This window comes from Hibiscus syriacus, unplaced genomic scaffold (assembly GCF_006381635.1).
Source record: "Hibiscus syriacus cultivar Baekdansim isolate YM2019G1 unplaced genomic scaffold, ASM638163v2 tig00000913_pilon, whole genome shotgun sequence".
NCBI classification, from domain to species: Eukaryota; Viridiplantae; Streptophyta; class Magnoliopsida; order Malvales; family Malvaceae; genus Hibiscus; species Hibiscus syriacus.
In genome coordinates this window covers 334,973-347,383 of record NW_024061832.1, presented here as the reverse complement: position 1 = coordinate 347,383, position 12,411 = coordinate 334,973, and the positions used below count along the sequence as shown (strand labels likewise).

General features: G+C 32.5%; 1 protein-coding gene and 1 long non-coding RNA gene across 2 annotated transcripts; both read left to right on the top strand.

Annotated features, from left to right (window-relative positions):
• Positions 1-1,453: 1,453 nt before the first annotated feature.
• Positions 1,454-2,149, top strand: LOC120116132. The gene is made up of 3 exons (XR_005515532.1): positions 1,454-1,766; positions 1,882-1,980; positions 2,058-2,149. It is a non-coding gene; the product is annotated as an uncharacterized LOC120116132 (long non-coding RNA).
• A 1,603-nt stretch (positions 2,150-3,752) lies between these two features.
• Positions 3,753-7,369, top strand: LOC120116425 (uridylate kinase-like). The gene is made up of 7 exons (XM_039136930.1): positions 3,753-4,504; positions 5,053-5,185; positions 5,273-5,326; positions 5,409-5,500; positions 6,139-6,374; positions 6,549-6,719; positions 6,851-7,369. Exons 1-7 carry the CDS (start codon positions 3,849-3,851, stop codon positions 6,946-6,948), a joined length of 1,440 nt encoding a protein of 479 aa, XP_038992861.1. The 5' UTR covers positions 3,753-3,848; the 3' UTR covers positions 6,949-7,369.
• Positions 7,370-12,411: the final 5,042 nt, after the last annotated feature.

Genomic DNA, 12,411 nt, shown 5'->3' with positions numbered 1-12,411 from the left:
AGTTGCAGTAACAGGTAATTCAGTATTTGGTGTTTTCTCCTTGCTTTCTTCTGTTTTCAGATATCTTATTTCTTTAAATTAGTTCTCTTTAATATACAGCATAATGCATGTTATTATAATGGTTACTGATGCCTTTTCTTTTTTATGCATCCTGCAATCCAGTAAAGTTGCACTCATCCTTGTATTTGCAGGATGCCGATGTCGATGGGGAGAGGAGGTGAGGCAGATGTCCACTTCTCATGAAGTAGGATTGATGCTGAGAGCATTTGGTTTTGCTACTGACACAAGGTTGTACTTGCTCCATATGATCACTGTGATGAATCCCAGGTACCATAGCAGCATTAATCTCGTTTTTCTAAACCTTTTGAGTGCTAAAACTTAAGATTTTAGTGTGGTTTTGATGGAAATCTTTGTTGTTGTTTTTATTTTGCTATAAAGATTATAAGTTCAGCTCCAATGCGAGAGAAGTGATTTTTGCTTTGACTAATAAAGCCACTGCTGAAGCCCTTAAACATCCCATGGGAGCATCTTCTCCTGTCAGAAATTCTTCCTTTGTTCATTCCACTGCTATAGAAAAAACACGTTTGGAATTCATTAGCCTTAAATCTTTACTTAAAAATTATGGAATTTTGATCCGTAGGTCCAACTGGTACCTTGCCAATCAGACCTTCTGGACGAGTCTGTATTATGGAATGCGCCGAGTGTAGGCAGCGATGGCTTGAAAGCCATACGTCTGGCTAATAACTTTGGCCTCAATCTTGCTACTTTACCAGGCAATAGCATCATCACCAGCCATACGGCATAATGAAATAAAAACACTGAAAGAAGATAACGCAAAACAGAGATTATTTGAAGCGATAAATCGACCGCATGACCTAATTACGTTCGTTTTCCTCTGTAATTATTCAGTCTTTCAAATTCTGAATGATGAACATTAGATTATGGGAACTCGCAGATGTTCTAGAGCAATCTTAAGATGATCTCTCTAGCAATTGGGCCAGGCACTGGATCTCAGGTCATGGGATTTAAGTATCTATTGCTAGACTATACTTGTAAGCTTGCATTGCAAGAATGGAGTTTTGATATTGGAGGAGATGTTATGATTTCCATTATCCTCAGACTTCAAAAAAAAAATAAGCTGCTCAATCATATTTCTTCTGTTGCGGAAATACTATTGAGGGTGTGATGGGATTTGATTAACTTTGCAGTTCATCTTCATGTTCAGTGGGATACCAGATTGGACATATTTTTTTCTTTTTACAGATAATAATCATTAAAATATTGTCTTGAAGTTTTAGGTTTTAGATAAGCATAGTGCTTTCTTTTATTGTCTCATGTTTGATTTCACTTCTATAGAGTTGATGCTTGATTCCCCTATATAGACTTTGTTTAGATCCCTGCAGGCCTATGTAACAGGGGTTTCTCATTTTTATGCATGTTGGAGAGAATTTGATGCAGGATTTTGCACTTCTCTTTTTTGTTCCACTGCTTTGGAATTTTATTAAGCGGTGTCATCATAATCAAAAGTGGTAACCCTTGCCTGAGCGGTATTCATATTATTTGGGAGATGCATTTGGTTGGCTTCTGCCTCTTTCTGTTCTGTCCAGTGTACAAGTAAGATGATTGGTTTGATTTCTGCAAGAAAAAATTTATGAGCTTCCCGTTATTTGTTTTGCTTTGAAACTCATGTGTTTAGTATGCACCTTCCGAACGAGTTCCAAAGAACTGCTACAAAAACGATGGTCAGGAAGGGACAATATTCAAAGGTAATAAGCTGATTTGCTTTAAGCATACTTCAAATGTGGAATGGATTTAATGTAGGCTTACACGTGCCTCTATTTTCCCGTTCATAAATACAAGTATTTCTTAATGAACATCTAGATCCTGAGTATTTGGAGTTCCTTGAATTTCTTGCGAAGCCAGTTGAGAATCTTCCTAGTGCAGAGATACAATTAGAGAGGAGTGAAGTGGAAAGAGTTGGTTAGTTGCACAAATCTTATTCACATCTGCACTCTGATGTTATATTTTCCAGTCATGCAACTAATGCCTATTTTCAGGTGCGCCAAAGGATGCTTCCATAGTTACACCTTTGATGGATTTTGTTAGACAGAAAAGAACAGCTAAGGTTGGATCACGAGTAATATATTATGATTACAATTACAGTAGCTGTATAGATAACGATAAAGTTGTTACTTCTGTTTTGTTTACTATCGTTTCTTGTCTATTGTTATCAAGCTCTAGAGCAAAATGATGATTTCTTTGGTTTGTTGGGTACAATATAAAAGTGATTTCACAGGGTAACACCTGTCAAATTAATGTCACAGTTATCAATGAGAATTGTATTGCTGAATAATGACAAAGTACTAAGAACCAATGGTTTTCACCTGCCACCCTTTTTTCCGTATTGATCTATCACCTCCTAAAATTTTCCTTGATTTATTGTATGATGCACTAAAATAGATTCTTATTTACTTTTGCACTTTTGTACTTTTGTGTGAATAATTTGCGACAATGACATATTATACGCAACTTAGGGATTCTAATAATATTTTATGGCAAAATTCACTGGCTAATTGGAAACTTAGCAGAAGAGCCGGTGGACCATCTTTTGGGGGTCCTAGTTCAGCATCATCGAGATGAGGTCCTGGAAAGAGACGTATAGTACATTAAATAAAATTCAAATATAAAATAATGCTACCAAATTTGATTAATTTAAATTTATTTTATTCAATTTAATGGAATATTTAATTCCAACTACGGGTTGAATTTAACCTTTTAAAGGGGAAAACTATGCGTATAGTACCTAAACTAAAATAGATTCTTATTTACTTTTGCACTTTTGTACTTTTGTGTGAATAATTTGCGACAATGACATATTATACGCAACTTAGGGATTCTAATAATATTTTATGGCAAAATTCACTGGCTAATTGGAAACTTAGCAGAAGAGCCGGTGGACCATCTTTTGGGGGTCCTAGTTCAGCATCATCGAGATGAGGTCCTGGAAAGAGACGTATAGTACATTAAATAAAATTCAAATATAAAATAATGCTACCAAATTTGATTAATTTAAATTTATTTTATTCAATTTAATGGAATATTTAATTCCAACTACGGGTTGAATTTAACCTTTTAAAGGGGAAAACTATGCGTATAGTACCTAAACTATTAATTTTAGTCTTCTTTAGTACTTAAACTTTCAATTTTTTCAAAACCATACTGTTTCATTTATACATGATGTTAGAACTTAACATGTATAGTACCTAAACTATCAATTTTTTTCTTTTTTAGTACCTAAACTTTAAATTTTCTCAAAAATTAACATTAAACTTTGAATGAGGGTACTAAAATAAAATAAAAACTAAACTTTAGGTATGATTTTGAAAATACTAAAAGTTTAGGTACTAAAACGGACCAAAACTACTAGTTAATAAAATGAAACAAAAACTAAATGTTAGGTATGATTTTGAAAAAAATAAAAATTTAGTTATCGGAATGAACTAAAACTGATAGTTTAGATACTAAATAAATAATTTACCTTTTAAAAAATTTGGGTTGAAATTTCAGTAAAGGGCCCATGAAAAAGCTCGTATTGAATCCAATTTTATTTCATGTCCTCAGAGAAACCCAAATTCGTCAAAATCGAATCGAACCGGATGTCGACCCATACTGGTCAACCCACGTGCCGATTCCTTCCCAGCTTTCACCCATTACTTAACGGAACCGTCTCTACCCGTCACGGCCCATCATGTTCCGTCAAATTATTCCCCCACTCTCTCTCCCTCCACCCTCTAACGTCTTCCGTTCGAATCCGTTCCCCTTTTCCCACTTAACCCTAACGTCCGCCTATGGCTTCTTCCGTTGACGACGAGTTCTCTCTCATCGACGATCACGAACCTAACCCCGGTCACCACCACTACTACCATCCTTCTTACACGCAGGTCCACGCACCTCCACCCGAAAATCACAACGCCGACGATGACTCCGATTCTGCGTTCCCCGTAGGCAATTTCGGTACCAACAACAACAGTAGTAACGCTGCGTCGTCTGATGCGCGGATCGAGAAGAGGAGGGATCAAGAAGAGATAAACGACGGGGTTTTGAAGAGATCGAAGCAGTCGGCATCGACGGAGTACCGGAAAGACAGAGAAGAATGGAGCGACACCGCGATCGGGTGTTTGTTGGAGGCGTATATGGAGAAGTTGACTCAGCTAAACAGAGGGAATCTGAGAGGAAGAGATTGGGAAGAAGTGGCGGCCGCGGTCAGCGAGCGGTGCGAGAAGCAGAGCAAGAGTGTGGAGCAGTGCAAGAACAAGGTTGATAATTTGAAGAAAAGGTATAAGCTTGAGAGGCATAGGATGAGTGATGGCGGCATCACGGCGATTCATTGGCCTTGGTTTAAGAAAATGGAAGAGATTGTTGGAAATTCTCTTCCGGCGAAGGCGATGGCCGATGAAGATAAGGGCGGCTCTTCTCCGGGAACTGCTGCCAGACAATCCAAAAGGTATAATTTGATACCATTCCATTTCTGGTTATAATCTGCTAATGCTTCACTAGAATCAAATGTAGCCAGGGAATAACTTGAGAAATGATTGTTTGTGATCTTCAAATTTGTTATCTGCTAAATTAAAGCAGATTTGTATATTATCTGCATCAGTAATTTAGATTCTGATAATGGATATCCAAATTCCAAAGGTTCATATCTGCACTTTTTCGGAAATCTTTGACAAAAACTGCTAGAATAGTATTTGTTACTGTTATGAGGGCGCATACTCATAACCTCTACTGTAAATAAATAAATAGGGAAGAGATCATGATCAAGGAAAACTTGAGCAAACATTCCCAGTTTCAGTCTTTTATTGAATTCGTTTGAAATGATTCTGATTCTATCGCTTCATTGTACAAAATTTGTATGTGAAGTGTTCTATCATTTGATAGTTCCTGATTCTGGCTTGTAATGATGATGCCCTAGTTTGTGATTAAAAGACATGTTTAGTGTATTTTGTTGTTTATACAATGATAGAGATGCCTTCTTCGTTGTTTGATTGGCAGATATGGTTTAGCTACACCAAGCCCTGTAGGACAGATTACCATGAAATCCAAAAGTCCTAAATGGCGCAGAGTGGTATTCAAAATTAGTGGCGCAGCTCTTGCTTGCACTGGTCCTCTCAAAATCGACCCTAAGGTTCACCATGAGTTTGTTATATAAAGTTTGAAAGTCGGATAATATTGTTGTCAATTTGCATGAATGTTATTTCTTTCTCATTATCAGGTAGCAATGTTGATTGCTAGGGAAGTTGCAATTGCATGCCGCCTTGGTGTAGAGGTAATCATTACTGCCTTTATCTCTTATGATTGCGGGTGTTTGCAATTCTGTTAAGATGCAATACTTTTTGGTGAAATTCCAGGTAGCAATCGTTGTTGGAGGTCGCAATTTCTTTTGTGGAGACACGTGGGTTACTGCAACAGGTTTAGATAGAAGTACTGCATATCAAATTGGGTAATGCGTTCACTTCTTTACTCACGATGGATGATTGCATGCTAAATTTGGTTTAATCTTGAACTATATAATGGAAGAATATAAAGCTTAAACTTGGGCCAGACTTATAAGACTAAGCTTGCTGATATATAGCTGTTTTTATATTGTATGTTGAAACATTGATAGTTTTATAGTTCCCGGGTTATGATCATAAGCTGATACTTTTTGGCTGTTTTTGGTAGTGATTTAAGTTGGGTGGTATATATTTCTGCTTGTTAGTTGCATGTTGCTTAGATTCAGGCTTATTGGAAATGAGTATGTGTCTCACACGGGCATGCTTAATTCTTTCCAGGACTTCCATGTATTTGGAGGGTCCTTGGAAAATCATATTCGCATACCCATGTCAGAGTATGTTTTGGAAATAGGTGTTGGAAACAGGTATTTTAGGAAAGATAAACAGTTAGAGTAACATAGGCATAATATATCCAATAATCGGAATAAAATGCTGGGGTCACAAGAAAAGATCTTAGCTAATGAATCTGCTTGTTATGTGAACTTTCAATCTTCTTCATGCGCTAATAAGAAAGTCATGGGCTAACATATATCTTCATATATGATTATGAAACTAATCAAAACCATGATCCTGCAACTTACTGCAGCATGATGGCATCCGTGATGAATTCTATACTCCTGCAATCATCGTTGGAGAAGATGGGAGTTCAGACCCGTGTGCAAACTGCATTTTCTGTGCAAGAGATTGCAGAAACGTACAGTCGGCAACGTGCCATACGTCATCTTGAAAAAGGTAGAGTTGTAATATTTGGTGGCATTGGTGCTGGCACCGGAAATCCACTCTTTTCTACCGACACAGCTGCAGCACTTCGAGCTTCAGAAAGTATGGTCATCTCTCTCTGGTGTTCTACCATTCAATCTCTTGAACTATGTGTCTCTCTTTTCTTTGTTCCCCTTCCATATCTGACACGGAACACTTGTCACGCATGCAAACACTTTTTTCTTTCATCTTTCTTGGGGTTCTCGACATTTGACTTGTCTACTGCTTTCTCTTCAGTTCAAGCCGAGGCAGTTGTTAAAGGTACGAATGTCGACGGTGTTTATGACTGCCATTCCCAGGACAACAATGCTACCTTTGAGCACATCTCGTTTCGGGATTTAGTCTCAAGAGGCGCCACAGCCATGGACATGATGGCATTGACCTTCTGTGAAGAAAATGGCATTCCCGGTTGGTATTCTTGTAGAAATCACGCTTCATGTTTGTTGTTCTGGGTTTTTATGATTAGCTTCCGAAATATGTTATCCTTCATTACTAGACAATCGATCCCCTACGAATTAAATCCATTTACTTTGTCACAGTTGTGGTCTTTAACCTTCTTCAGCCTGGAAACATATCGAAAGCGTTATGTGGAGATCAAGTTGGTACGTTGATTGATCAAACTGGAAGGATAAGCTGATCCGATGCTTTTCCGGTAGTCGCGACCATTGATATCAAGTCCGATATGGTAATGTACTCTAGCAACAAGAAGCGTTACGTGGTAGTTCAGCTGTCGTGTTTCTACAACTGAGCCTTCGATCGATTCTTGACCCGAAGATGCTGCTGGTGTAACATCTGGAGGCCAGGTTTTATTTTAGCCTGCAATGTTCGAAAAATTCCGTAATTTCTCGTATGGTGGCAGTATTTATTGTATTTAAATGCGTAAGAAATAGTATCAAGCTGTCGAAGATGATTGCTGCAATATACCATTACAGATTCATAAGAACTCAAAAGTGATAGTGTGAGATTAGAATTAGAAGTAGGAAAGTTGTCATAATAGCCGAAGCTTACTATTGTTCAGAAATTCTATTTTTTGCAAATTTGAAGATGCATTTCACAAATTGCTAACAATTTTGATCTTTGTTTATTTCGAGATTTTCGATAATGAGAAGGGTGGGAACCTATATTACTCGGACTCGAGTATCGATGTCGGTGCCGTACGTGTCTTTAAAGGTATTAAATTTGAATAATATTATATCCACATCATGTATGTGTATCGTTAATAACTAAAAAAAGAATATGCCTATAAACGAACACGAATTAGAGTATGTTTATTTATTTAATTTTAACCAAAGCAACGAACGAATATAAACAACTAAACTAACACAATTTCTTATTTGTGTTCGTTTATTAAGAAATTTAGTTTGTTCGTGTTTCTTTCATGTGTGTTTATTAAAATGATAAACGAATATATACGAACGTAAACGAACATAAACGAACGAACATAAAATTATTTGAGTTTATATTTGAGAAGAGTTTTTCTTTTCGAATAATTTTAGGATTTATATTTTCTTTAATTGATTTGAGTTTTTTTTTATTTGGGTTTAAAATTAATTGAGTTTAAAAATATTAATGATTTTAAGGTTAAATTTTATTAAGTCTTAATATTTCATACATATCTAGAGAACATAAACAAACTAACATAAATGAACATAAACGAATGAATTATCGAACGTAAATGAACGAACAAATCTTTTATTCGTATTTATTTATTTAATTAAACGAATATAAAATCTTATTTATATTCGTTCGTTTAATAGATAAACGAACATAAACAAATTTTTGACCGAATGATTCACCGAAGGTTGGGTTCATTTACAGGGCTGTAATCACCTATAAAAGAGAGAATTAAACTATATTTTTGGGATGGGAACCGATAGAAAAGATACGTCTTAGCTGACGTAAGCTCAATCAAGGCAAAATCATGAATAGAATAAATTAACCCTTTTTTTATCGAATAAAGTAATTAAAATTTTATATTAGTGTAATCAAAACATAATTCTTTTAGGTACTGTCGAGAGTCCGTCCAAATCACTTAAACATGAAGTTTATAATATTCAGCACTATATTAATATAATCTGAGAAAACATTAAATTATTATATAGAATAATTTTATTATTATTATTATTATTATAATTAATCTATCTTTTTAAGATTAAAGACTTATCCAAATTAAACGTTCGGTGACAATGCTTATATATATATTTGTATCTCATTCTACTTTATTTGATATATTATATTTGTACATTAGTAATTGGGCTAAAGTACACTGTTAACTATAAGATATTGTTTTATTAAGATACTATTAAAAGTTATAAATTGATCTTCTGATTATAGAGTGTTGCTTTGTTGATTTTTTCGACTATTAAAAGTTACAAAATAGTCATTCGACTATTCACTATATTTCAAACTCGTCATTTTCCATCAAAAATGATAATATTTTGAGTTAAACGTTAATCTGCTGACTATCATTTTTATGATAAAATTTGATCTAAAATCTCAAATGATTTTTATATCTTAGTCATCATGTTAACATCAAACTTAAAAATCGTTAATTTTTAACGAAAAATAATGAATTTAGAGTATAATAAATATTAAAATAATTATTTTATAATTTTTAACAGAGGAATAATTCAATAAAATAAATCTTTATAATCGAGGAATATTTATATACACATGTCACCCTCTTCATGTATGTCACAATGTCCCTCTCAATAAATACCATTTATTAACTTTTTTTTCTGACCAATTAAACATTAGTGATTATTTTATACAAATAAATATAGCGAATTTGGCCTCTATATATGCAGTGATGTTTCTTTTTAAACATTATCTTGTTTGAACAAATCAATATTTTGTTTTTACTACAAGATTTTATTCTCCTCTAATACACATATTATATATAAAGGCTTAATATAAAAAATAAGTGCTTAAATTATGTCTTAAAAAATATTTTGGTTCCTAAAGAAATTTTTGCTAAAAATAGGTGTTTAACATTTTTTCCGTTATATTTTTAGGTACCCGACGTTAAATTTATTGTTAAAGGACATGTGTCACCCTCATATTTTTTTTCAAAATTTTTATTTAAAAAAGAAAACTAAAATTATTATTATTATTATTATTTTAAAAAATCCCAATATTTTCATTCTTTTCACAAAACACCCAAAAATCATAAAACCTCTCCAAAATCCCTAACCCAAATATCGACGAACTCCACCCACCGGCAATGAAACCCACTACCAACCATCCCTAACCCAAAGTCTGGTGAAGCCCCAGCCTATGTCTTCGACTGATTTGCACATGATTTAAGACGATTTGCGCGATATTACTTCCAATTTTGCTCGTGATTTATAGCGATTTGAGGTCGATTTTTGACCGATGGCCGATTTAAGGGTGATGACAAGGGACTTGACAGTAATGGAGTTTGACGACCGGTGGGTATGCGGTCGATGATAACAAAAGAGTTGAATGATTTGGTTTCGAAATCTAGGGATCATTTTGATATTCTTGAAACATTTGAGATTTTTTAAAAAGTAATAATTTTTTTTTTTTTTAAATCTGAAGACGATACTTATTAGTTAACAACTGATTTTTAAAGTCAATCAACTAAAAGTGTAATGGAGAAAACGTTAAACATCTATTTTTAACAAAAATTCCTTTAGGCGCTAAAACGTTTTTCGAGTCATAGTTTAGACACTTATTTTTATATTGAGTCATATATACGACATCAATTCTTTTATTAATTTTCCTTGATTTGTACCCTATATCATTGTGCTATGAAAGCTTTGCTGGTAAAATACATGGTTAAGTAATCTATTTTATTGTTATTTAGTTAATTAATTGAATAAGTAGAAAGTACAACCAAATCACAACCTCTATAAAGATAAGTTTATAAAAAATAAAGTAGACTACTCATATTAATCGATAATTTTCTCTGAAACTATCAAATAATATAAACGAAAATAAGACCATACTAGAAAAACTTAACGTAAAAACAAGTACTCAAACTATGCATTCTTTTTGCTTTAAGTACCTAAATTATTTTTGTCAAACTAAGCCCTTAAACTATTACATTTAATTTTTTTCAGTTAGAAAAATGTTTTTCGACCAATAAGATGTTGACACATCATATAAATTTATGTACTTGTTTGACCAAAAAAATAGTTTAGGGGCTTAAAGTAAAAAAGAGACATAATTTAGGGACTTATTTTGACCAAGAAATAGTTTTGGTACTTAAAGTGATTACATATAATAGTTTAAGGACTTAGTTTGATCAAAATATAGTTTAGGTACTTAAAGCAAAAAATAGCATTGTTTGAGTATCTTTTTTAGTTTAAGCCTACAAGAAAATGGTTAAAATGTTCAATCAAATAAACATTACCAACAATAAAATATATATCATCTTAAAGGTGTTAATGTTAATAATACATTCATAATTAAAATATATATTTAAATTGTAAATTATTAATATTTGGGATTCTACCAAATGCCTTTATATAAAAATGCAACTTTCAGTGATGGATATCAAAGTTAAAGGACCACAAAATAAAAATTTATCAAAATTAAGGACCACTATGTAAAAATAGTAATTATTACCAAAATTAAGGACCACGAAGTAAAAAATGAAAAAGGAGTGTCACCATTGATCAAAATTAAAAGACTAGTAATTATTAGCAAAATTAAGGACCGCAAAAAAAATTATATGACTTCTTTTCGAAAATAAACTAATTTTATAGAAACGTTAAGCTAATGTAATTGTTGACTAAATTAATTGAATCGAAACTGAAAATATATTTGATAAAAGCATCATATCAGTATCTATACTATATATAAGTTATATTTTAACCTCCCCTCTTATAAAAATTAACAAATTAATCCTCTTACATTTATAATAAGAATAAAATGATCCACTTTTACCATTGACTGGCACTTAAACGATAAAATTAGACGAAAATTTTCATAGAGGGATTATTTTTCTCCTATACTCCAACCAATTTATCATTTTTCAATAATAAAAATAATAATAATAACTGCTTTAATAATTTTGATTTATTTCCTCTTCCATCAAAATCAGTACTTTATTTTATTTTTATTTTTATTTTTTACAATAATTTGTTGGAATTTGGACTGTGTGGGCTTTTAGTTCAAATGTATGCTTTCTATCAAGTATTTAATAAATATTCAAATATTAAAATAATATACTTACTTCTGAAATTTTAACTTTATTTGAATTGATTGGGTTCGAAATCAATAGAAGAATTAGTTTAATTTTTTATTCATCAATTATTAACAAATTCAATCTTGTTTTATTTCAATTTGGAATATATATTATCTTTTGTTTAGTTAGTCTTTCCCTTTTCATATGAAAATGACTGAATTTAATGTCACCTTTTTAGATTTAACTTATTTTTATTTAATTATTATGTTGATTTATCCTAATTTTGGATCTCAAAATTAGATATTGATATGATTTTACAATCATCAAAGATAGATTGTGATTGAGTTGTGACGATGTCAATTTATTAATGAGTCATCATTTTTATGTGTTTTTTATGTTACTGTTGTTGATGTTGTTTATCTTTCACCATCAATAGTGATATTTGTTTGTTTCTATCGTTTATCTAAGTTATCTGGTAGGGTTTTAACTCTTTCTTTGTACGATATTCTTTTATTCTTAAGTGTCTAGTTTGTGTACTTTGGTTGTTGTAGGAAAAATGTTAGGTTTATGTGAGTAGTTTAATCTTGTTTTTGTAGACTCCTTATTTTTGAGTTAATTCCTCTTTATTTAATAAAACTAACAATTCATAATCTTTTTAAGTCATTGACAACCCAGACACGCCCCGCAAACGTAGCTATTCGAACTTATGTCAATGAAAATATCACATTTCCTTTTAGTATTAAAGTCACTCGATATTGAAATAAATAACTAAAATTGTATTAATTGATACATACATACATACAGGGGTTAGGATCCATTTACACTATGTAAAACTAATTAAGTTTTACACCAATTTATAGCCATTGGATTTAAATAAATAAATGATTTAGATTTAATTGAAATTTATAACTCATAAATAAATATTTGTTTAGTCACGGTAAAATA

Bases quoted from the DNA above. Each gene is read 5' to 3' on its own strand.
- LOC120116425 (XM_039136930.1), top strand. From the start codon at position 3,849: ATGGCTTCTTCCGTTGACGACGAGTTCTCTCTCATCGACGATCACGAA. The intron at 4,505-5,052 runs GTATAATTTGAT...TTTGATTGGCAG, and splicing joins GCTGCCAGACAATCCAAAAG to ATATGGTTTAGCTACACCAA. The intron at 5,501-6,138 runs GTAATGCGTTCA...AACTTACTGCAG, and splicing joins AGTACTGCATATCAAATTGG to CATGATGGCATCCGTGATGA.